This window comes from Cetorhinus maximus, chromosome 15 (assembly GCF_964194155.1).
Source record: "Cetorhinus maximus chromosome 15, sCetMax3.hap1.1, whole genome shotgun sequence".
Lineage (NCBI taxonomy): Eukaryota > Metazoa > Chordata > Chondrichthyes > Lamniformes > Cetorhinidae > Cetorhinus > Cetorhinus maximus.
The window spans coordinates 99,578,842-99,605,960 of NC_135893.1; the positions used below are offsets into that span (position 1 = coordinate 99,578,842).

The 27,119-nt window shown below is 44.5% G+C and overlaps 1 protein-coding gene across 3 annotated transcripts in view; it reads right to left on the reverse strand.

The window, feature by feature from the left end:
• The window catches only part of fbxl16 (F-box and leucine-rich repeat protein 16), a 173,861-nt gene that overhangs the window by 54,960 nt on the left and 91,782 nt on the right, over positions 1 to 27,119 (reverse strand). For all 3 annotated transcript variants that reach the window (XM_078559058.1, XM_078559057.1, XM_078559059.1), the window contains exon 3: positions 6,373 to 6,881. In XM_078559058.1, the coding sequence (XP_078415184.1) occupies positions 6,373 to 6,881 (509 nt within the window). The remainder of the gene's footprint in view (positions 1 to 6,372; positions 6,882 to 27,119) is intronic.

Below are 27,119 nucleotides of genomic sequence, written 5' to 3' on the forward strand. Positions count from 1 at the left end.
CCTTCTTCAGATGGAAGATGGACTAGAGGAGGAGGAGGAGGAAGATCAAAGGAAGAGTTTCCTAACACTTCAACTAGAAAGCGGAATGCTGTTACCACAAGCTTTAAGGGCCATATACCTTTTGTTCTAATTGATGTATCATATCTAAACTGTTGTTTCTTAATAAACTAAATAAACTATCTTAAAATAACATACGAATAGTTGACTGCCTATTTAGATATCTGTGGGCCCAAATCCAGAAATCTTACAAAGCCTGCAGCAAACAGGAACTGCCACATCAAAACTGATGAGCAAGAGAATCAAGCAAAATTCAACCTCCAGCATCATCAGGGGATGACCGGCATGCTGAGAGGGTCAATCTTGTCACAAGAAGCAATGCGCTGGTCACAAAGAGGATAAGAATCGATTGACAGGGAAGACAACACGAGAACAATGGTGAGGATTGGGGTAGATGGGGTGGTGGGGGTTGTGCGGAGGAGATCAAGAGGTGGGAGATTAGGAGGTGGGATACACCAGCTTTATCTGGCTTCACATTCAGGTGAGTTAAATACTTATACTTAGCTTTCTTGGGGGCAGTATGCAGTGATTCCATGAAAGACCATGGATTTGGCTGCCCTGCGCTTGAGAAAACTGACCGGCACATGCTGTAGTCAGGCATGAGATAGTTCCAGGAATGGATCTAAATATAGGCATTTGGCCTCAGACCTGCATTGGGAATGGGCTGATGCCTGCTTCATCCCTAAGGAGCCCTAATCAATATGGCATGCAGCATGTATGTGGCATGGAATGAGCACACACACACACACACAAACCACACACCATGTTGGACACCTCAGTTTCTGATCTTGAGATGTAGAACTGGATGATCCAATTTATAGGTATCTGTTTTCAATGCCTGTTTTAGCATTACCGATGAATGGTGATGCATCATCAAACAATGTGAATGAGTGCTCGCAATACTGCTTATATCTGCCACCACCACCTGCAAGTTTCCCTCCAAGCCACATACCATCCTAACTTGGAACAATCTGCCATATGTCTATTGCAATCATTGGAATAATATTTCATTTTATAGCATATTCAATAGGTAAGAATTATATTACTCAAAAATTTACCAGCCCAACAGGTCCATGCAGTGTTGTTTTTCCTTCATTCATTCATAGGACATGAACACCATTGGCAAGGCTGTCATTTGTTGCCTATCCCTACTTGCCCTTGAGAAGGTGGTAGTGAGCCACCTTCTTGAACTGCTGCAGTACATGTGGTGTAGGTACAGCGCGATTTGGAAGAGAGTTCCAGAATGTTGACCCAGTAGCATTAAAGGGATGGTGATATATGTCCAAGTCAGGATGGTGTGTGACTTGGAGGGGAAGTTGCAAGTGCTGGGACTCCCATGCACCTGCTGTCTCCATCCTTCTAGGCAGGTTTGGGAGGTGCTGTTGAAGATGCCTTGACAAGTTACTGCAGTACATCTTGTAAATTGTACACATGTGAATGTTTAAAGTGGTAGATGGCATGCCAGAAGAGTGATCCGCTATGTCCTGGATGGTGTCAAACTTCTTGAGTGTTGTTAGAACTGTATTATCCAGGCCATTGGAGAGCATTCCATCACACTCTTGAGGTGTGTCCTGTAGATGGTGGGCAGGCTTTGGGAAGTCAGGACGTGAGTCACTCTGCAGAATACCCAGTCTCTGACTCACTCTTTGTATTTCTATGGCTGGCCCAGTTAAGTTCCTGGTCAATTGTGAGCCCAGGATGTTGATGGTGAGGGACTCAGTGAGTAATGCCGTTGAAAGTTAAGGGGAGATGCTCCACTAAGAAAACTTTAACATGTTTTGGTGTAAAATTTAAAGTAAAACTTTATATGGCATGATGTTAATCACCTTCAGAATGAATATATCCATGACAGAAACACTACAGGTCCAACAAGATAAAAGGGTGCCAAATAGAGAAGATATTTTGCTTTGCAGTGGAAATTTCATTCTGATGCACATTTCCAAAATGAAGGCAATAACAAAGAGTAAAACATTCAAATAAGAAATGATTATTGCTGAAAAAAGAGAAATGCTGTTGAAGCTTTTCATTGTGCACTATTCAGGACAGATTCACAAGAATACCAATTCTAAAGGGAACAACAATTTATACTGCATGAGAAGAGAGTGTTGACTGGTTGGCAAGTGGACTCTGATTGGTACAGGTTTTGCCATGGAAAATGCACCAGGGAATAGTTAACTGCCAAGCTTTTGTTTAAATTCAAACCAGGCAAGTCAACTGTGATTGGTCAAGGCATTGCCATGGGAAATAAACCAGGGAACAGCTGTCCCCCAAGCTTTTGTTTAAGTTGAGTACTCAAGTTCTGTACTACCAAACAACTATAAGAAATGATTAAATAAACTTCTTTACTTAGCTTAGCTGATAAATATTATAGGCACGTAGAGTGGATGACCTCACTGTGTAACTTCATTATAGACCTTTCTCTTAGTTTTGTATAAAACCTATAAATTAGCAATTCTCTACAAACTTTTATAATTAGTTATTCTTATGTTCCTTACTTTTGAAAAGATAACCGCAATGTAAACATATGAAGCAGTTGAATACGAATTATGCATGGCACATTGTTGGTTATTATACATATAAACTATATGCACTTGTTCTATTCATCAATATATTTCCAAGAACTGACTGGAATTCTGCAAAGAATCCTCATTCAGTGAATTTCCAGAGAGTGACAGTCAAGATTGGAGGCGTATTAGACTGATGGCCACAGAATTGGTGCTCACTGCACAGTCCCATGGACCAATGGAGTGCTCTGAACAGCGATGTCTTGGAAGTACCTGGTTTAGACTTGCTGGTGGCTTATCAGTGCGGTGAACAAGTTGATTAGAGACACAACCTGCTCTGCCAATTATGCCCATTAAAATGGTATGCAACAGTATCACATCACTGCGCCTCTAGGTTTCTCAGATTGTATTAGATGGACGGAACTTAATGGTTGCCATGGCGGGTCCATCCACTGGCTGGAGAGCCGGTGGCAATCCTGCCGCAACCATTTCCAGGAGCCCCATCGGGATTAGTTCCCAGTCAAGCAGTCTGCTGTCAGGATTCCTGGGTCCTGCAGGGGCAATTTCCCACCTCCAGGAGCTTTTGATCAATCAGAGGCCGGCAGCTCTCCACGTGAGAGCAGTGACCACTGCCAGTACTCAGGAAGCCCAAGAAGGTGGTACAATGCTGGAGCCCCAGAACACAGGTAAATGGGGCGAGATCGCTGCAGCCAGCCAGGAAGTCCCCAGTGAAGGGGATGGGGGTAGTGCTGCTGTTGGTGGAAAGGGCAGGGTTTCGTTTTCGGTTGCATTAGCCGGTCCCTCCATTGGGCACAGGATGTCCGAGAAGGAGGGACCCACCTTGCCACCTTGCATACCTGCCAGGGTATTAAATTCAGTCCTATATGCACATTACATTGTAACATGTAAATAACAAAAGACCTTCTTCAACATGCTCAGTGTGAAATGGTGCAAAAATGGAAAATGGCAGTACTTGTCCTGTCAGCAAGGCCCATCTCCTAGTATAACAAAAACAAAAATTGCTGGAAAAACTCAGCACGTCTGACAGTATCTGTGGAGAGAAAGAGTTAATGTTTTGAGTCCAGATGACTCTTCTAAGAGTTAACTCTTTCTCTCCACAGATGCTGTCAGACCTGCTGAGTTTTTCCAGCAATTTTTGTTTTTGTTTCAGATTTCCAGCATCCGCATTATTTTGCTTCCATCTCCTGGTATTCTGTGCACAACTCTTCATCATGCACTGCAGGATGTAAGGCTCAAAGAGAGGTTCTAGTCAAAAGTGATATGTTCCCCTATTACTGAATATCACTGCAACCTGCTTGGATCTCAGATCCTATGCCCTAAACCTTCTTGATGGAGGTATCCTAATGCCTTTTTCCTCGTCTTCTAAAATTGTGACATTCTCCTGCATTGTCTCATGGGTGAACTCATCTGTGGAAATATAAAAGAATTTAAATGATCAGAATTTGAACTCTGTATAGCCTTCCAATGTCTCGAAAGTAATAATATTCTAGATGATGGACTATATGTAATTAACAAGAAATGATGTTTACTATTAGTTGACTTTATCACATATTCTTAGTAAATATAAATGATTGCATATACTTTACAATGAGAATATTCATTTTTATTGAAAAGCAAGACAGAACTTAGTACATGACTTACCAAATCTTGCAACAGCCTTTGAGGTATAGGTAACGTCATAGTCACACAGCAAGTGGATTATCAGGGCAATGATTTTCTCAAGCCTTGTTAGCAATTTCCTTGGTGGCATTTTGTAGTTCAGTGATGTAGGTTTGATCTTTCTGGATAGTTAAGGTCATTGATTCCCTCTCAACAATCAATAGCATTTCCAGTCCTTAGAGCATTGATTTACTCCTTTGGTAATGCTGAGACATGCCTTAGCATGGTCATGTGCCATGGATCGCTTTGACTCCTAGAAAAGATTCTTTTTCTGTATCTAATTATCAGGGGATTAAACTCCCCTTTGCTGAAGCATGACCTCATGTATCATTCTGCGCACATCTTTACTGAGTCGGATCATTTACGTAGATCAAGTGGCTTATTTACATGGATAAAAATATTAAATTTGTATAAATAATCCAACATCTGTTCAAAAGATCGCCATTTCTGCCAACTGTATGTTGATGTCTGGAGTAAACAAAACTGGGTGCATTCGCTGTTTGGCATAAAGCACCACAAAATGGTTGGCATTAGGGTAATCTGTTTAAAGTGTCTAACAAATAAAATCAATCTCCTATGGCCTGCAGTAGTGAAAGTATAAGTTAATTAGAAGAGATATAATTAGAGAGAAATATACTCTCTGATCCATCTGTCTGTTATATCCTGGATAGTCGAAGGAGTTTGGTTGTTCAACTTCCTGGTGTACATGACAGTAAATAGATCCCATTCAGTGGGCAATCTGAAGCCATTGAAAATAGCTGCAGTGAAAATATAAGTGCCCAAAACACCTCAATAATAGAGTTTGAGAACTGAAACCTAAATCAGGTTTGAAACATTTTGTTAATATGAACATTCGTCTTGCATTGCAGCTGTTATACCTTGTTTTCTTTCGCAAGCCGAGAATTGGCCTTTGTGTATGTACGATGCTTCTTCAAGATCCCCAATTCACAACTGAGCTTCACGGACAACAACTATTGTAAATCATTCAGCAAAAAATAGTTCTTTAGCAACAATAAATGCAAGCATATTCAATGACACAGACCTCTGCACACATAGGGTGAATCATGGGACAAGGAAACAACAAATGGGGCCAGTCAACTGATTATCCCTACTTAGTTTCAGATAAACTAACTTTAATTCATATCCCAGTTTATCAGTAACTAGCAGACCTGAGCTGGTTTCAGGTGTAGTTTTGGAACCTGGAGAATCGTGGTGCCTTCCAGTGACTAAACTGCTCTCTCTGCCGTCCACACATTCCCTTGGTTAAAGTGCAGGTGGTGCTCACAACCTGGACCCCTAATCAAGTTGATAGATGCATTTTACACTCCAGTAGTTTATGTGACAGTCCTGGAAAACTGGGCTGTGGAAAGGTTGAGCCAAAGCTTCTCCTACCTTGGGGAAATAGAGGAGCAAGTTTGGAATATAACGTAAAACCAGGTAGCTCTGTGCAGAGGGTGAAAGAGAAATAGACAGGAGGTGAAGTGTGGTTGCAGTTGTTGACTTGCATTATTGTTACCAGTTAACATATCCTGTTCTATATATATAACAGAGAGAAGATTGTTGTGTTATGGTAATGTCACTGGACTAGTAACCCAGAGGCCCAGGGGACACAAGTTCAAATGCCACCATGACAGCTGGTAGAACTTAAATTCAATTAATAAATCTGGAAGATAGAACTAGTCTCAGTAATGGTGACCATGACAACTATAATTGATTGTTGTAAAAACCCACCTAATTCACCAATGTCCTTTAGGGAAGGAAATTTGCCATCCTTACCTGGTCTGGCCTACATGTGACTCCAGACCCACAGCAAAGTGGTTGACTCTTAACTGCCCTCTGAAATGGTCCAGCAAGCCACTCAGTTCAAGGGCAATTAGGGATGGGAGACAAATGCTGGCCTTATCAGCGACCCCCACATCCCATGAAAGAATTTTAAAAAACTGCATTTGGAGATTTATCCATAAGAAATTGAAGGCCCTGCAATCTGGTGCTTAGGTGGACCTTTACTCTGTGCAGATTCACAATGTGCTTTCCTTTACTGAATGAATCACCTGAGACCAATTTAATATGTCTTACTTTAGCCTATGAACTAGCCTTATTAATATCAATGCAGACTTAGCCTTTGGTCTACCTGTCCAATATCAGCTCCTCTAGCTTGTGCAGATCACAAGCAATATACTCCAATGATACGTCAGTGATGCGGGGACACCACGATAGGTCCAGGCTGCGCAGCTTCCGCAAGTTCTCCGCCACCAGCTCCACGCCATCGTCGGTGATCTTGGAGCAGCCGGAGAGACTGAGGGCGGTGAGGTTGGGCAGACTGTGCACCATGTTCACCACACCGTGATTAGTGATCTCCCAGCAGGAGTTCAGGCGCAGCGTGTGCGTAGTGTATCCTTGCTTGGCAGTGAAATAGGCCATGGCCGTGTCTGTCACATGATAGGCCTGCAAATTCAGCTCAGTAAGGTTCGGCAACAGCTGCGAAATGGCGGCGATGGCGTCGTCCGCCACGTTGATACAGTCGCTAACGCTCAGGGAGGTAATCCGTGCATTAAGGCTGGACCAGAGGCCTGCTTCCGTGAAGTCGTTGCAGCCTGAGAGCTCCAAATGGGCGAGTCCCTGCATCTGCTCCAACATTACCTAGGGAACAGAAAGAGTGAAGAGAGTATATAAAATGCTGTAGCAACGATTCCTTACCTGCACATCCCAATAAATCATCACTGCATTTGTTTAATAAGACAAAGAACTGAATTGCTACCATGCTCTCCACCCCCCCACCTCCCCAGCAGTATGTCAGCAATCAGGGATACTGCAGTGTTCCACAAGATGGAAGAAAGAATGTGAACATTTTCATTTATTTTTAATCGGAACAATTACATTTTCCAAAACAGATTTGTTTTCCTGGTACCCGAGTCAGCCATGATCAGCAGCATCAACCCTAGGGAGTAACATTTGGAATTCTGGGAGCAGAATTTTACACCAGCAGGATTTTACAGTCCTGCCAAAGTCAATGGAGTTTTGAATGGCCCGCCGCATTTTACAGCCTCGCCCCTGCTGTGACAGGGCCATAGAATTCTGCCCTGGGTTTCTGACTCAAAAAGCTATTGCGTGATCATACTCAGTGCAGTTGTCCCATCTTATTTTCAGATTTAATGTTAAATACAGTACAAAAGCAGCCTCTAATTTATACAGTTGGAATACAAGAGATAAAGGTGATGTCAGACCTCAAGAGCAAAGCCTATGTGGTTAATAATTTTATTGGAACTCTGGGACTGCATTACATATCCTAACCAATTTTAATATCCTAGAAAATTTTAATATCCTGACCAATTCGTGATGGTTATCCAGTCATGTGTCCAAATGTCCATTGGGTGGCTTTGGCATAAGACATGTATTATGCAAGCCTGTAGGATGTGAATCGTATCCCATAAGTGAGTTGACCTGTTGGAGTCTCCTCTACGAAAGGACAGGCGAGTTTTGTCAATGGTGCAAATTATACATAAATTACATCCAATCATTATCGATTGACCATCTAAGATCAGTTTTCTCTGGGGTGGTGCCCAGCTGTATCCTGTTGAGGGTACCATGAAGTGTCAAACAGGGCACTCCTTTCTTTCACCCTCTTCAAGCAGCTGCAGGTCCATTTTACCAGCCAACAAGCAGGGGATTCATTTTCCACATACCCATGCTATGGTCAGAATTTAATCCAGGGGATGAGGTCTCACCCGCAGGCTGGAGGGCCAGCAAGAGCCCCGCATTGGGCAAATCCTTTAAGGAAAGCCCGCTGTATTGAGTGCTAGTTAAACACTTAAGTATCCAGCAGCCTTCCTCAGGATCGAGAACCCAGGGGCAAAAATCCCTCCCTCCCCCCACAACCTCGAGAACTGCCAGCCAATCAGAGCCCAGCAGCTCCTCAGTGCCACCAGGGGAGTGGTGGTAGCTGCTGGCAATGCACCCAGCAGAGGCCCAGGATTAGCAAGGGACCTCTGATTGGACAGCAGCATGGAGAGCCCACCCGCTGTCCTTAATTGGATGGCAGGCCCACAGACAGTTCCAATTAGGAGGCTGCTTGTAGTTTAAAAAAAAAATTGCTGGAACAGGTTTGGCTACCAGTAAATGAAGGCTTGGGAACCCAGTTTTTACCCAAATGTAGAGGTCCCAAATCCTGTCGTAAAATTCATCCCAAAAAGCAGAATAAAAATGATGATGAGCTGTACTTAAGTTAAACAAATCTTGCTGAGGTTCCCATATGTTGAATTTTACTACAGCACCTTTCAATAATATGTGCTGTTGGCCATTGGCTTGCTTGAGGGTCGGTCATGGTACCTGTTTATGTTTTGTAACTTAACGGCTTTCAGTTTATTTATACACAAACGTTGGACTGGATGGAATCGTCCAGGTGCACGTACTACTAAGTTGAGTTTTATTTGCACATTTAAAATATCTGTAATCCTTTCAGAAGTCATTTATGGTTTGAAAGGCAGAATTAAAATAGCCTCTAAAATGACAGAGGAGAACGCAAAAGAGTGTTAAAAATTAAAACGTTGGGCAGAATTTAATGCCCTCCCCTATGGTGAATTTAGCGGTCAGGGCAATTCATCAGATGGGAGGGTGGCCGATGGGGACTCTGCTGCCTTCCCACCTTTACCCCGATTAAATTCATGGCAGGAAGGTTCATGGATGGCCTTCCCACTCCATAGCCAATTGAGGCCCTTAATTGGGCTATTAATGCCCACTTAAGGGCTTCATCACACCGCCACTGGTATTCACCCAGCAGTTGAGGGGGACTTGCCATGCAGAAATTTCGTAAAGCAAACCCTGTTGGGTTTGCTTGCAGGCTTCCGGGGGAGGTGGGGGTAGGGGGGGGTGAGATTCCTCATCCAAAGGCACTCAGTGCTCTCTCAGGGCAGTCTGAGAGCCACCGCCTCCACCCTTGTCTCCTCCCGACCCCGCACATCTCTCGATGCTGTTACTTACCTGTGGCCTGGGCCCTTCAACGACCCTGAGCCTCGGGCGACAGCCACTGCCTCCCCAGTGGCACAGCTGAGCATTAAAGAACTGCCAGTCTCTGATTGGCCAGTAGCTCTGGGTGGGCAGGACTTCCACCCCCCCCCCCCCCCCCCCGCCCAGGTCCTTGATCCCGGGGATCTGCCACTGCCCAGACAATTGGCACTTAAGGCCTTCCCGAAAAGAAGCGCTGTGGGGGCTCTCTCCAGCCGTCGGGCCAGACCCCTGCCCCCTTCATTAAATCCCACCCATTCTGTGGGGAGACATAGTTCAGTGCCGAAAATAAATCTCAGACTTCAGTGCTCACACTCTCCTTCAGTAACTTCTACAGTCATCAAATTAAGATCAAACTGATAAACGAACCAGACAGAAATTGAGAATTCTTTTATGCAGCGAGTTGTTATGGTCTGGACTAAGTTGCCCGAAAGGGTGGTGGAAGCAGATTTGAGAGTAACTTTCAAAGGGGAATTGGATATAAACCTGAAGAGGAAAAACTTACTGAACTAAGCAGGGTGTAGGAATAGTTGGATAGCTTTTTCAAAGAGGCAATACAAGCAGGATGGGTTGAATAGCCTTCAGTCTATGTTGTGTGATTCTATGATCATTGTGGAAAACTGCACTTCTATGCACTCCAGGATTGTTCCACTACAATAAAACGGATCAGATGTTGAGTATATATGCAGGCTAAGTTAGACCTGTTCATGTGTCACTGCACTTCCAATGCAAACCCCTCACTTTCTCATGCCACAAGTCCTAAATATGGGCTTGTTCTTCAGCTGTCGGCTTTTCTGGGGCTGCGTCATCTTTTGTGAAGCAGCTGGCCAACGTTTACCAATATCCTGGGCTGGCACGTATACATATATTTTACTACTTTGGCCTGGTATGTTATGAGTTCACGTTCCATCACGACACGGTACTTGTTATCACTGTCCCTGCTGAATGCATTAATGCAAAGCTGGAGGCCATCAATGTAAAATAGTCACTAAGAAATCTAACGGAGAATTCAGAAAAGAACGTCTTTATCCAAAGAATAGTGAAAATGTGGAACTCGTTACCATAGGGTGTGGTTGAGGCAAATAACATTGATGCATTTAAGGGGAAGCTAGATAAGTACATAAGGGAGAAGGGAACACAAGGATATACTGATAGAGTTATATGAGGTAGGCTTAAGAGAAGCATGAACGTGAGCGTGGGCTGTTTCTGTAATGTATATTCTATGCAATTTCATATATACTTATAGATCTCTTGCCTCGCCCACATTTGCAAAGCAGTGCCTCTCAAGCTATATATAACCAGTTGTCTCTCTCAAATGGGGAGAGAGAGAGATGCCTATGGTCCTTCATGGACTATTGCTAATTTATTTCGAGTTCTTGGATTATATCTTCAGATATAAAGGATTTTGTTCTTCTTATTTGCAATCTCCTGCAGTTTCAATGGTCACCATCATGGCTTTGTCATTAGCCCCCAGGAGCGCAAGGAAACAAGTGTGCTTTGTTTGTCCTTTTTCCTGTGTTCTGTCGGGTGTTTTTGACCGTCAAAGTTAGAAACCTACCAGGTAACCCCATTCCAAGTGAAACAGAAAAGCAATACTGGTGAGAGTTTTGGTGTTTTCAGGAAATAAAAATGTTAATGGTTATGGTCATAGAACATTCAACTAAATCCCCTTATTTCACATGTCATGCATGTCCCGTGTGCAGCTTTGCGCATTCATTCTAGATGGAGAAGAAGATAGATTTAGCAGTTGCAGGGAGCCAGCAAGGACAATAATCGTCTCAGGCTGGTGCCACTCTACCACATCTACCAGCGTTTTCAGCAAGGCTGCTCCCAGCGCTGGAATTCTAACCCTCATTTTCAAATCCCTCCATTGTCTCACCTTTCCCTTTCTCTGTTACCTCCTCCAGCCCTGAGGTAAAAGGTCATTCTAAATTTAATGAACAGTGAACCAGGCTTGAATGAATGGCTGTATTGTCTACTCCTTTTATTTCTTATGTTCTTGTGAGATATCTGCGCTATCCCAATTCTGACCTCTTGAGACTCCCTGATTTAAATTACTCCACCATTGTCAGCCAGGCCTTCAGCTACCAAGGCCCCAAACTCTGGAATTCTCTCCCTGAACCTCTCCGCCTCTCCACCTCTCTCTACTCATTCGAGACACTCCTTAAAACTTATCGCTTTGTCACCTGCCCTAATATCTCCTTATATTAGTCGGTGTCAAATTTGTTTGATAATTGTCATGCCCAATAAAGGTATTTCATATTCATAACTTTAAACATGAGTTGTATTCAGTTTAGAATTTTCTGGAACTGTCTTTTCTTTTTAAGAAAATAGACATTAAAAGGCTGCTAAGATGGCATCTGGGGTAAGGTGGCTTTTGCAATTTGTGCTTTTGTAAAATTTGTTCATGGGACATGGGCATCGCTGGCAAGGCCAGTATTTATTGCCCATCCCTAACTGCCCTCATTCAGAGGGCATTTATGAATCGACCACACTGCTGTGGGTCTAGAGCCACATGTAGAACAGACCAGGTAAGGATGGGCAGATTTCCTTCCCGAAAGGACATTAGTGAACCAGATGGGTTTTTTACGACAACCGGCAATGGTTTTGTGCTCATCATCAGACTTTCAATTCCAGATATTTATTGAATTCAAATTTCACCATCTGCCATGGTGGAATTCGAACCGGGGGTCCCCAAAGCATTATCCTGGATCTCTGGCTTACTAGTCCAGTGACAATACCACTATGTATCTAGTCTCTGAAAGTTCCTAACTGAATGACCATGAGCGGAGTGCCTCCCTTGAATGGACATACCAAGACAAAAACCATTTGCGGAATTCACGTCTCCTATTGTTTGTGGACTTAGCTAAACTCAAAATCTATTGACTCCTAGACTCACTGAATCCAAGCTTGAAACTTTGAGCTATAGAGAAAGCAGGTCATCATAAGGAGGTATGAATGGCCTCCCATCCATATTGTGTAGCAATGGCTTCTAATTTCAAATCATCCTAGGTGAGCAGTAAAAGTATTGATAATTTGGTCACTTAATTGAAACTGTCTTCACGTAACCAATCTTACTTACTCTAAGCACCAGGGAGAAACCAGTCAGTCTGCAAACAACACAGCAAGAAAACAACAGCAGCGGCAAAGGCAGAAATATCAATGCCTTAAAGCTGGAGATGCAATGTTGTAAGGTCTCCAAGCCCGTTACCTTTCAAGTCCACCAGTACAGAAAGCCGACCTCCTCGTAATAAGACCACAAAGAACTAACTTTGTGACCTGCTGAAAATCCACCTCTTCGAGGGGATCCTGCAATGACTTTGATATACATCTCTGGTTATTGAATTCACCCAGCTACACCTCAAGCGTGGAGAGGAACCTCCTCTTCACCAGGCCTGCACTGAGATGAGCCAAACACGTGAATTATGAACTATTCTTTTGTTTATAATTTGTAAAAATGCACTGTTCTCTCTAGCTGTACTTTCTGTGTGTGTGTGTGAGTGAGACAGTGGCTGAGTGAGTGACGTAGCTTTGGATTTTCAGGGTAAACGTGTGAATAAAAACCCTCTTTATTTAAACCCATGCAAAGCTTGCTGCTGGTTATTCAAATTGACCGCACACTCAGGGGTTTTAAGAAACACACACACTTTCCTTTTCAAATACACACTAATTATGGACAATAAGGGAAGGGGCCAGGGGTTTCAGTTCTCTCTCATCCCTGCCCATAACATAATGCTCCTGTGAAGTGCCTTGCTACTTTAAAGGCTCTATATAAATGCAAGCTGTTTTTGTTCTTGTTGAACAGAGAAAGATACAGGCCAGGATTTTCTGGCCCTGCCGCTATGAGGGGTGCGGTGGGCCAGCCGAAAGTCCGTTGACTTATAGTGAGACTGGAAGATCCCGGCTGCAGAATTTTATTCCTTCCACTCCACCTCTTCAAATCCAACTAAGAAAATACCAATATATAAGCATGGAGTGACACATGGATACAGAGATTAAATCACATCCACATGTGGAGAAGCCTTCCTGACTTACAATGCCTAGGGCAGAATTTTCCATTTTTGAAACTAAGTGCGGCTGCAGGCAGGTTTGTTGGCATGTATCCCACTGCTCGAAATGGCAGGAAATCGCTTGGAGGCTCATTAATTATACACAGGCAAGTATCTCTCCGAATCACTGCAGGTCGGGAGCTGATTCATCCGCCCCATTGTTACCTGGCAGGGCCGAAGGTCCAGGCGTCATATGTAAATGCCACTGGAGCACACAGCACTCACTCTCTCCATCCCAGCTGTCTCCAGGCCATGCACAGAGACATCTTCCACCCAGAAGAAGAAGGCTGCAAGCTCAAAGAAGAAGGCAGCACCTCGCTTCACCCACCAGGCCCTCGAGGCCCTGATGAGAGGAGTGCAGGCGCACAGGCACGCCCAATATCCCAGGGATGGTTCCAGGAAGCACATGAACCTCACCTCTCTGGCCTGGGAGGCCATCGCAGTGGATGTCAGCGCAGCAGAGTAACTGCGCCCAAAACGCCATCCAGTGCAAGAAGAGAATGAATGATCTTATCTGCTCCGCCAGGGTAAGTCATCCTTCAATATCAAACTCTCATCCTGGCATCATGTAATCAAAGGGATATTCTCTTCAGGGATCTCACACAACTATTAGCGGGGGACACGTGTCACTACAGATAGTCTCATGGAAACTGGAGACTTTCACATCACCACGATCCCATTTATCATGCTGTGCACTCTCCATTCTCAGACCTTCTGAGGAGGGCTCACCACACTCAGGGGACATGCAACTTTACCAACCTATGCTCCATCCCTTCTCATCACAAGCCTTTCTTTTGTCTTCATCCAGGGCAAGCTTGCCCACAACAGGTGGGAAAGAGCACAGACCAGGGGAGGCATGGTTGACATAATTACCCTCTGAATTCGAGGAGGCTGTAGCCAAGGTTGCTGGAGAGAACAGGGATCACTCCTGTGGGGAACAGGAGGTCGGATTGTCTCAGCAACCTAGTACGGACCACCCGTCCATCAGTTCATCACATCCTGACAATCACAATGAATGACAAGCAATCTTCAAATCCGCAGGCTCATCAACTAAAATTCAATTCTCTATCTTATAGGCACTAGCACATCGAGGCCCACAAGGGTGCCCACCTTAGGTCTGAGCCCCAAGACCACGTCAGAAGAGGAAGCTGCAGAAGAACCGTCACTCTGCTCACCTGCACCCTCCACCAGCGGGGAGTCACACACCTCAGTGGGGCATAGCTCTAGATTAGGCTCAGGCTCACCTACTGGAGAACACCTCACTGGAGCGTCCCTGCAGCAGTTGAAGACAGGGACATACCAGGTCTCCAGCACTCTGAGGGCTGCTTGAGACCAGCTACCTGCTCAGTCCGAGTCAGATAACAAGCGTCTACAAGTGGCCACCAACTCAATGCTGGAGATGCAACAACAGGTGGCGGAACATCAGGCAGAGATGCGGCAGTCACTCAGCAGACTAGATCGAACGGCGGAGGAGTCTGTCCACATTTTCTCCGATGTAATGGCTCCGACATGCAAGTTCCTCGAACTCACCATGGGATGGTTGGCGACCACCATGGAGACCTTGTTCCAACAGGTTTTTCTGGATTTGCACTCTACCCTGGACTCCATGGCCACACACCCTGGTGGAAAAACATCAAGATGTAGGCAAAAGGGGGACAAGGCTCCTTGACCTCCTTCCAGATGCACCATTTCCTCAAGGAGGCAGGGTGGGGCCCTCCGGAACCCATAGGGATGATGACCGTCAGTCAGGACATCCCAGGAGTATCCTCTCAAGACACCTCAAGGATATCCAGCTGCTCAGAGTCTCCTCTGCCTGTGACCCCATCCAGTCCAGCTGCTCAGACTGAGGAGGGTGCACCTGGCCCTGAGCGTGGCATTGTCTCTCACTCATTTGGTAAACAGGAGAATCTCCTTCAGTATATCCTTGTTTTGGCAAGTCACCTCCGTTGTCTGAGTATATATTCAAGATATTGAAGCTCACAATCTGTTACCTCTAGCAACTGTAAAGGTCTATAGTGGTTTCTGCCCTACTTGCATTGTCGCTGATGCTGCCTTGTTTTTGAGGCGCTACCACACACAGTGAGGTGACCGAGATGCCATGCCAGAAATGTAATATCAGAATCCCTCAGTGATATGAGAAGGTTTGAATGACAAGTGCTATCTAACCTGGCTCAGTGCTCCAATCTCAGATCCGGCATACTAATTAACAATAGGTTGCTCATGACTAATGACTGGATGCCCTTTGTCCTGATATGAATGCCAGTTCCAGAGATCAAGTGACTGGCCTCCATTAATGGAATGCCATATATGCTGCCCCTGTGCCTCCTTAACAATTGCCTGCATTCCCAAATTTTACATTTCAATGTGTTGATGTTGAGATGCAGCGACTGTGATGTTAAGCCAATGACTTCTGAGTGTCCCTGTTACAGCGCTGATAAAGGCGTTGGCTTCCACTGGCTTTCTTCTTAAGGTGGTCTTCACCCTTTCTCTCGAATGAGACTCCAGTTCATTCTTGCAGCACCAAGTTAGAGGGTGCCCCAGAAAGGGCCCCTTAGTCCAGCAGTGCGCTCCTCCCATGCAGCTTCAGACCCCTCCCATTCAGAATCACTTCTACTTTTGATTTATAACTGCGCCGTAACTCCGGTAGAGCAAGATGGTGGTCCTGCACTACTATTTCGAAACGAGCTTTGACGCTCCCTTTCTCACTGTCCTTGTACCTAATATTTACCTGGAACCTCATAATGTGAAGGTTGAACTCCATCCTGTTATTCTCCAGTCTCTCCCAGTAATACTGGATCCCATAGTTGTTGTGGTGGACATTCCTGCCCTCCCCCCTGAGCCCATCACTACTGATGTGCCCATGCCCCATGTGGACCTCTACACTCCCCATCTAGAGGCTGTGTGCACAGTCACCTACTGAGGTGAACCCCCCCCCCCACCAGAAAAGCTTCATATACCCCTCCGCCTTTTTATATGTGCCCCCCACAAATGCAGGCTGCAGATGCTTCCCATTACCATCACCATACCTATTCCAGAGTCTGCGTGCACACCCTCCCATTCATACATGTGGTATCCCTTTCACCTCCTTGTCAGCTTCCCACCCCTCAGTCAACTCTCTGCCTCCCATTATTCCCCCTCCTCCTCCACCTCCTTGCAAAGCCTTCCTGCCCCTCTGCCTTCCATCATGCCCCCTTCCTCCCCAACCCCTTGCAAAGCCTTCCTTCCCCGTTTCCCCCACCCCGCCCCCAACTGACCAACTCCCCCCACCCCACCCAACCCCTTCACCGGCCAAAATTCTGGTTTCTGATTGCGCAGCCCTATGTGGGTACCGCTGCACAGTGGTATGCATGTGACTATGGAGGCAGCCACCGGGAGCAGACCAACTCTCCAGCCCCAGCAGTGTGGCATTCCACTGGCATCGCAATGAGCCCGGCACAGTGCTGCGGAAGGTAGGCTACTTGTGTTGTACTCCCCTTGAAGCCACGAGCGAAGTGAGGTCCGACCTATGCGCATCCCCCTTTTTCAAATGAGATTCAGACTGATGTGATTTCCTGCTGGCAAGATTGGAAGGGGCCACATGGTTTTGGCGAGAAGCTAATTTAATGAGTATTCATGAGATTGTAATGAATGCAAATGGTGTTCACACCACTGCTCAGCAGGACACCGACCCGCCATTAACCCACCACCAAGAGAATCGCAAACTATTTTTACGCCGTTGGGTTTCTGATTTTTTGGCTCCTGCTCAGTTCTCCACTCCTGCCTGCCACAAAACCCACTGCGGGCAGGATGGGAAAATTTTGCCCTTAGTCTTTCTTCTTTCAGTCCCTGTTATCACCTTATGTGCCAAACTATTCTAGCAAGACTCGATGTCCAGCCTTCACTTCTATATTCATGTCTTCCCTTTTCTCCTATCCCACAAGAGAATGTGGTCCATAACATCAGGAATCTCAGGTCAAATAAGGTCGTGTCCCCAAATCTAAGCCTCTGATTTCTCATGAGGACACTTGGAGATCCTGGGAAACTATGAGCCTAAATCTGTTGCAGAAAGAAATAGAGGAGGACCTGGTCCTCATCCTTGTTGTACGCCTGTCTTATTTATTCTGCTCCTATTCTGCCTCCATCATAAAGACATATATGGGAATGACCATATTGAACCCTCTGGGAAGGACTCTATGAAAGAAGGGAGGAAACAAACGATTTCCTTGTCTGAGTCTGTTGAAAGGCAGTGCGCAGAATCTTGTTTTAACAACAAAGCTGACGAAAGATCTTTCTAATCATTTCAGTCACAGCTGATATTTCACAGATTGGGAACACTCAGCCTGTGATTGTCCTGGTTTGACAAGTCATGAGCTCCAACCCCACGTGTCCATTTTGTTCCCATATTTCTTTATTCCCTTTTTCTTTAACCACCTATCTAACCTATGAAATGTCAATGGTCTCCGCTTCAATCATTGCGTCTGGTGGAGAATTTCACAGCTTCACCAAACTCTGTATAAAAATAACAGCGGTGAAATTGCCAGTACTGAAAAAAAAGTGTATCACCAGCCAGTTTGACAAAGCTCTGCAATGCAAACCCGCTCCCCCACCCCGCCACCACCCGTCTCTGTGCCTTGTATTCTGCACCTCTATCTTGCTGGACTATGATCCGCAACTGTATTCATAAATGGAGAGGTGGTGGCGTAATGGTATTGCCACTGGACTAGTATTCCAGAGACCCAGGGTAATGCTCTGGGGACCTGGGTTTGAATCACGCCATAGCAGATGGTGAAATTTGAATTCAATAAAAATCTGGAATTAAAAGTCTAATGGTGACCATGAAACCATTGCTGATTGTCATGAAAACCCGTCTGGTTCACTAATGTCCTTTAGGGAAGGAAATCTGCCATCCTTACCTGGTCTGGCCTACATGTGACTCCAGATGGTTGACTCTTAAATGCCCTCTGAACAAGGGCAGTTAGGGATTGGCAATAAATGCTAGCCTAGCCAGTGACACCCACATCCCATGAACAGATAAAAAAAATGAAGTTTAAATTACTAAATATATATGATTGTAAGTTTTTTTTTCAGTAATGTAATTCAAAATTTCAGAACATTTGTATTTGTAATCAGTTGCAAAAATGTGCTAAATGTTCTAATTAATTCATTTAGGATTCAAGATTTTAATTTAAGTATATTTCATTCCCTGATAATGAACAACAGATTACAGTTTATGCAATTGAAGCAATGGCATCACAAACAGTAATCCTTATGTGCCAATTCAACAGAAATCAACACAAAGTGTATTAAACCTACAACTACAGCTAGAGAATAGGATTCAAACTGATTAAAAATAACATAAATAAACTCCTCCTCCTCCTTCAGGTACCATGCTTTAAGGCCTGGACTTCCATTGGATTGGTCCGTGATTATGCTTGGCAAAGGGCTGCACTGGTTTGCCATTGCCTTCTGTAGAATGGCTGACCAGGAAACTCTCCCGTTCTTACCGCCTGCCATCAGGTGATAAATACAATACAAATGTAGCTTTTATATGAACCGCAAGCTGAATCAGAAATCATACCAAGTACGATCTTCTGTAAGAACTTGTGTACGTGCTGAAGATGGTGTTTGAACTGGGGTGATATGCACAGGAAAAAAGGAACACATTCTATCTTTACCTACGGAATTATAACTTTGGATATCAGCAATTGTTCAAAGTGAAAGTGAGATGGGAAGTGATTGAACCTGTTAAAGTTCTACATGATTGCAGAGCAAAGTTGCTCATTGATGATCTATATTATGAAAATGAATGGGGTGTGGGCTGGTCCATTAGAGTTTTATGCAACAGAAGTGAATGGGAAATAGTTTGGACGCTTGGAGTACCATGCTTAGATTGTGCCAATATGAATTATACCTTTCTGTATTGAACAGTGCTCCATTCAAGTAAAAGTCAGGAAGCTTAAGGATTAGTTTCCAATTTATGTATAAAAAATAGCATCTTGTTTCATACATTTAAGCTTAATTATCTGCATTCAGGTAATGTGTATTTTTTAATTTCTAAATTGCGTTAATGTGCAAAGATATAAATGCATTTGAAACTCATAAATAACTGAATCAATAAATATATTTGTGAACCAATTTATAAAATTTATAGATCAGCTTACCTATGTATGATTGTATTTTTGATTCAGTTTAAGAATCATTTCATTTTGCTTATGAAATTATTTAATCTATCAGCTGACTGCCTGCTGTCACATTCCATTATGTTAATTAACAATGGATCTGATTTGGCAGTAGAACTCCAGACAGTCTACCGTATTAGATCTTGGCTAGTCGTTAAGCCGTTTCTTTGTTAATATAAGTGGAAATGTTAGGAAAGCTCAATATCTCCAAGTTATCTTCATAAAATATACATGTCCAGTGCTTATAGTTAAGCTGTAAGCATATTACTGTTTAATCAACTGTTGCATGTATTATAAAGAGATAATGAAAAATGACAGGCAGAGTCTTTACAACAGATGGCGTTGGTATGTTACACGCTAACTAAGAAAATGGTCATGGCAGTAAAATGACCAGTTGCCAGTTCTACTATATTATGTGTTCAAGGCTTAGAAGAAGATAAAGGAACTCAGGTGCATTTTGCAACTTCTCTTTGAGATGCCTGATAATATTGATGAAGATCTTGTTTGATGCATGATCCTCCAGTTCCTCAGCAAACTAGTTGCCTCAATTTGCTTACAGCTCAGTTAATCTGAAAATATTGATTACATATTTAACAGAAACATGCAGTTGAAGAAGTGAAGCTTAGTGGAATTTCCTTCAGCACTTACAAGCGTGTAATTAATTGTAAGGTAAAGACAATCAGAACTGTAGATGCTTTATAAAGCAGATGCCTTGCATTGAACATTTCCCCTTCTGCAGACTTGCCATTTCATATCTCCTTTTGCACCCAGAACTCCTCCAATTGCGCAGGTTATGGGTGCTGCTCCCAACTCATCTGATGTGGTCACAGTCAATTAAACAGAGGTTGGCATTTCAGATCAACCTGGATGTCATTAACTAGGTACCTTAGCTGTGAAAAGTTTGTACTCGTTGAGCATGCAGTAGCACTCAGCTTTCAGCAGGCTTTTCTATCTTAGGGCACCACTGAATCAGAAGCTCATGCTATCTACTGCAATGCTTCTGGCTATATAAGTGAATCCACAATGAGTCACTGAAGCATGCCCCGATGTGAACAGCGATCTCAAATGGAAAGTCTCAATAACAGGCTAAATTGATGATTGCACATAAGTAACTTTTTCAAGTTATGTACATGCGGGTAGTCATTGTATTGAAAATCTCCCCAGACTTGTTAATGCTTTTAAGTATGATATTCTCACCTCTAAGTGCTCAACAACTATAAAATTTAGACATTGTGATCTTTTGCTGTATTATTTCAATGGCCACCAAAAAGTAGTATAGGAATCCACATACAAACATGCACATTTGTGTTTATGTACTACAGTTGAAGTCAAGGAATTATATTATGTAATGACTAAACTAATGGTGCATTTGGCAGTGACAATTTCTTATAAGGTATTAACACTTGCTTGCAGGAACTAGCTAGAAGTACAAAATATCAGGCAACATATGATACCCGAAGTATAGGAACCAGCTTAGTTTCTCTCTTATAAAAGCAAAATACTGCGAATGCTGGAAATCTGAAATAAAAACAAAAATAGCAGGAAAAGCTCAGCAGGTCTGACAGCATCTGTGGAGAGGAAGACAGAGTTAATGTTTCGAGTCCGTATGACTCTTCATCAGAACTTCATAGATTCTCTCTTGTTGGAGATGGTCATTGCCTGGCACTTGTGTGGCGTGAATGTTACTTGCCACTTGTCAGCCCAAGCCTGGATAATGTTCAGGTCTTGTTGCATTTGGACATGGACTGCTTCAAATCTGAGGGGTCATGAATGGTGCTGAACATTGTGCAATCATCAGCGAACATCCCCACTTCTGACCTTATGATGAAAGGAAGGTCATTAATGGAGCACTTGAAGATGGTTGGGCCAAGGACACTACCCTGAGGAACTTCTGCAGTGATGTCCTGAAGCTAGGATGACTGACCTTTGACAACCACAACCATCTTCCTTTGTGCTAGGAATGACTCCAACCAGCGGAGCTTTTTCCCCGATTCCCATTGACTCCAGTTTTGCTAGGGCTCCTTGATGACACACTCGGTCAAATGCTGCCTTGATGTCAAGGACAGTCACTCTCACTCACCTTGGGAGTTCAGCTCTTTTGTCCATGTTTGAACTAAGGCTGCAATGAGGTCAGGAGCTGAGTGGCCCTGGTGAAACCCAAACTGGGCGTCAGTGAGCAGATTATTGCTAAGCGAGTGCCACTTGATAGCACTGTGGACGACCTCTTCCATTACTCTACTAATGATCGAGAATAGACTGATGGGGCGGTAATTGGCCAGGTTGGATTTGTCCTGCTTTTTTCCACGTAGCCGGGTAGATGCCAGTGTTGTAGCTCTACTGGAACAGCTTGGCTAGGGCGCAGCTAGTTCTGGAGCACACGTCTTCAGTACTATTGCTGGAATATTGTCAGGCCCCATAACCTTTGCACTATCCAGTGCCTTCAGCCGTTTCTTGATATCACATGGAGTGAATCGAACTCCCATAAGTACCCATCAGTGACGTTGGGTACCTCCGGAGGAGGCCAAGATGGATCATCCACTTGGCACTTCTGGCTGAAGATTGTAGCAAATGCTTCAGCCTTAGCTTTTGCACTGATGTGCTGGACTCCCCCATCATTGAGCATGGGGATATTTGTGGAGCCTCCTCCTCCAGTGAGTTGTTTAATTGTCCATTCACAACTGGATGTGGCAGGACAGCAGAGCTTAGATCTGATCCATTGGTTGTGTGGGATCGCTTAGCTCTGTCTATCACTTGCTTCTTATGCTGTTTTGCACACAAATAGTCCTGTGTAATAGCTTTACCAGGTTGACACCTCATTTTTAGGTATGCCTGGTGCTTCTCCTGGCATGCCCTCCTGCACTCTTCATTGAACATGGTTGATCCCCTGGCTTGATGGTAATGGTAGAGTGGGGGATATGTTGGGCCATGAGGTTACAGATTGTGTTCAAATACAATTCTGCTGCTGCTGATGGCCCACAACACCTCATGGGTTCCCAGTCTTGAGTTGCTCGATCTGTTCAAAATCTATCCTACTTAGCACAGTGGTAGTGCCACACAACACAATGTGAAGGCGGGACTTCATCTCCACAATGGCTGTGTGGTCATCACTCCTACTGATACTGATCATGGACAGATGCATCTGCGGCAGGATGAGGTCAAGTATGTTTTTCCCTCTTGTTGGTTTCCTCAGCACTTGCCACAGACCCAGTCTAGCAGTTAGGTCCTTTAGGACTCGGCCAGCTCGGTCAATAGTGGTACTACCGAGCCACTCTTGGTGATGGACATTGAAGTCCCCCATCCAGAGTACATTCTGTGCCCTTGCCACCCTCAGTGCTTCCTCCAAATGATGTTCAACATGGAGGAGCACTGATTCATCAGCTGAGGGAGGGCAGTACATGATAATCAGCAAGAGGTTTCCTTGCTCATGTTTAACCTGATGCCATGAGACTTCATGGGGTCCAGAGTCGATGTTGAGGACTCCCAGGGCAACTCCCTCCCGATTGTATACCACTGTGCCGCCACCTCTGCTGGATCTGTACTACCAGTGGGACAGGACATACCAGGGATGGTGTTGGTGGTGTCTGGGACATTCCCTGTAAGGTATGATTCTGTGAGGATGACCATGTCAGGCTGTTGCTTGACATAATGACACCTCTCCCAATTTTGGCAGATGTTAGCAAGGAGGACTTTGCCGTTGTCATTCCCGGTGCCTGTGTTGATATCGAGTGATCCATCCAGTTTCATTTCTTTTTTGAAACTTTGTAGTGTTTTGTTACAACTGAGTGGCACGCCAGGCCATTTCAGAGTCAACCACATTGCTGTGGTTCTGGAGTCACATGTAAGGATGGCAGACTTCCTTCCCTATAGGTTTTTACAACAATTGACAATGGTTTCATGGTTTAATTCCAGATTTTTATTGAATTCAAATTCCACCAAATGCGGCATTCGAACCCAGGTTCCCAGAGCATTATCCTGGGTTTCTGGATTACCAGTCCAGTGACAACACCACTACGCCATCGCCTCCCCCCACATACTTTTATTTCTAATTCCATTCATTGTTGAATTATCCAAATTTCCAGGGTATATCCATTTCAGGAATATTTCCATTGCATGCTCAGGTCACTAATTTACACTATTTGTCTCAAGGTTCCAGAAAATCATAAAGCCCAAACTCAAGCTCCCTGAGCAGAGATTGAAATCATCCATTTAATCCTTAGATTCCCCAGTCAATGGGTAAAATGATTACCAGCATTGCCAGTGTCTGTAGATTTTCAAAAACAATCTCTCTCCCTCCTCTCCAGTTATTTTGCCCTGCTCCCCTTCTATTAATGTGCAAACTTTGGATGCTTTCTTTGGCCAACTGGGTCGCAGGCCTTACACATGATGAAAGAAAAGCAGGGAATGCTTGACGTGCACATCAGGTCAACCAGCATCCATAAGCAGCACTATCTCCTCAATCAGCTCTGCAGCTGGCTGCTAAGAGGTGTGGGACAACAGTGCACATCCTCCAAGTTTCTCCCCATGCATTTCTTCCTGTAAGCAAGCACCTGGACTCAGTTAAATACCTCAGCTCTGGTAATCAGAAACTTTCTGACAGGAGTCACAAGCGTCCGCCTGCACCCTTTCATTCTATAACATGCCGAATGAGATCTACAGCTCAATAATTCCTGTGGGATTATGAAACGCTCGGTGTTTGAGTGAGAGCTGCACAAACAATATTGCATTCTAGTCCATCTGTGCACTAATACTCTCTGAAAAGGATCTAGTCTCCCAACGCTGCCTTGTTGGAAAATATTGTTGTCAACCATGCTTTAATCAGTGAACAAATAAGATTGACATGTACTAATAGTTACTAAGGTTAGAGCATTACCAGGGCTGAGATCACTCTGACAAAAAGGTTGTGCCATAAAATCAATGACTCACTGTTCCAGTTTAAGGATCACATCAGCAACTTCAGTTTCAGTATTTATAAGAGATTGAAGCCATAGAGGACTAACTCTGACAGGAATCAAGAAAGTGTAATGTATTGACCTACAGAAACAGAAAATACATATTGTAGTAAATTAGCCAGCTGAAGTGAGCTCAGAGTCTTCAGGGCAGTAGAACAACACATTGATCAGAAACGTTTACAATAATTACCAAGAGTGAGGAACAAACCAGGAGCCTCTTCACCATTTGTGATTACCTTTCCTTTAGATAACAAAGAAAGGTTTAAATGGCCCTTTATCACTCAGAAGCATCTCAAAATGCTTCATACATGTTGGGCAGAATTTTACGGGGCCCCATGGCCCCCACACCCCACCCCACCCCTGGCATAAATGTCAGTAGCAAGCCTGTCCCCTCTTCAGCAGGTTACCCAGCAGCCATCTAACGCTCAGTAAGGCGCTAATTGGCTTAAGGTGTGACTTCTGTCCTCACTGGGGAGGAAGTTCTGCTTCCAAGAGCAGCCGGCTAATCAAATGGCTGTTCTCTGGTCCTAGTAGTGTCACTGGGAACCATGGCCGCTCCTGGACTGCACACAATTCCCCAACAGTGATCATCACCGGAGCTTAATGGGGAGGTAAATGGGGAGGATTTTCCTTTTGGTGGACAGGGCCAGTCTAGCAGAGCCTGATGAGGCGGGTATGTGCCAAGGTGGGAGGCCATGGGGGAGAGAAACCTGATGGGGGTGGGGGGTTGGTGGAGAAGACCTTGTTGGGGGGAGTTAGGATTAGGGTTAGGGTTAGGGTGGTGGTGGTTATCCAATGGGCCCAGGAGGCCTGTAAAGGAAGTACCTCCCACTTCCCTGCCACCAGCCTGAGTGGTGAAAGCTGCTGGGCTTCCAATTTGGCACTGGCCTCCACCCACCATGGGAAAAATTGCAGCAGGGGCAGGAAGAGACCCTTAAGTGGCCATTTATTGACCAATTAAGGGCCTCAATTGGCCCACGGGCAGGCTTCCTGATGCCTCACCCGTTGCATGTAAAATTGGGGTGGGGTAGATGGGTAGGTGCCGGGAAGGGCACACATGGCATTATGTCCAATTTTCTGGCCCCCTCCACCCCCCTGCCAGCCCACACCTTGGGAGAGTAAAATTCAGCCCATTGTGTTGGTTGAGAGAGAATGATGCTCAGGACACTGGTAAAACTTCTTGCGTGATCTTCCAATAGTGTTGCGGAATCTTCTAATGTCATCTGAATCTCCAGGACAAGCAGCCAGGCCGCAGTTAAACGTGTGATCTGAAGTACAAGGCCCCAATGTGACAATCCCTCAGTCCTAAAATGGAGTGTTATCCAGCAGGAAGAGCCCAGCTCTAAGGGTAGAGCTGTGAATCTTGCAACGCAAATGAAAGAGTGTTATCAAATAATCCGAGCTGGTTTTATTTTCAAAGCGAGCACAGAATGGAAGCATTCCTTAAGAATACACTGTGAGAATGATTTGCAGCAAATATACATTAGTGTATCTTCTCCACTGTGGTAACCTGATGTGTGCTATACCTTTAAGGAGAATGTTATAATGGAAGATCACATGATCTTAGTATCCAATAGCAGAGTAGTGCGGGCTACCTTAGTAGCCAGTAGTGAGTAGTCTGTAATGTAGAGGCAGGGTTTGAGTTGCAAGCACACAAGTGTAGCTGTGGAGTTCCTTTGTAAATAAATAGAATGTGTTCTACATGAGAACAGTCTGCTGATCTGCTCTGTCTATGATACATACTCGGTCATCCCGAAACAAGTGTGCAGCCTGGATCCATTAGTCCAACTAAACTAATGACCAGGATCCAACATCCACCAAACTTAATTTGCAGCCAAAATGGGCACTATGATAGTTAAGTGTACCGATGGTCAGTGCCCGCCTGAAGCTTGAGCCAATTTCGGCCTCATTTAAATGCTGCTAGTTGCAGATGTCAACAGGAGCCCTGCCCACAGTTCACTGGCACAGGAGGGCAGGAATTCACAAGGTTAGTGGGGGAGAGAATTCATCCCAGGAGGAGTCTCAAATGCATTGGTAACTGGCTAGAATTTTTTTCGTGGGTTTAGGAGAAACGTTCCTGCTTCTCTTCGGCCTGCAAATATAAAAATTGAAGATTTCTTGGAGTTTTTACTAAGTGGCCTTCAGTAAGCTGTTTAAGGTTAGGCTGTTCAAGAACCGGTAAGCTCGGAGGAGATTGTGCAGCGCAAACTCTGTCCATTTGTGCCTGAATTTTGCATTCATATTTAAGAAGCTTAGTGCATGTTTCGGTTGACATCTGGATGAATAAAAGGTGTCAAAGCTAACATGTGTCTAGCTCTGACTCAACATATAACGTAAAATTTGGAGATCTAATACTCATATTAAGAGAGATCTTGTGGCATAACACAGAGTGTCCCTTCCTGTGGGCCAGAAACTCTGGCTTCAAGTCCCACCCCAAGACTTGATGGCCAAGGAAAGTGCATTCATAACACGGCCAAACCAGCTGAGTGTCATAATCACTATTCCTTGCAACACACGCCAGTGACGGGCGGTAAGAGTGGGAGAGATTCCTGGTCAGCCATGTGATGGAAAGAAATTGAAGCCTCTACCATCACTATCCATAGCTCCAGACTGTAACATGCTTGTCAAAAGTGTGCGTTGCCGCAGCAACCCGGACTCCCTGAGTGAACTGGTACGCAGCACCCCCAATGCTCACTTTACAGGTACATAACGGGTGGCTGT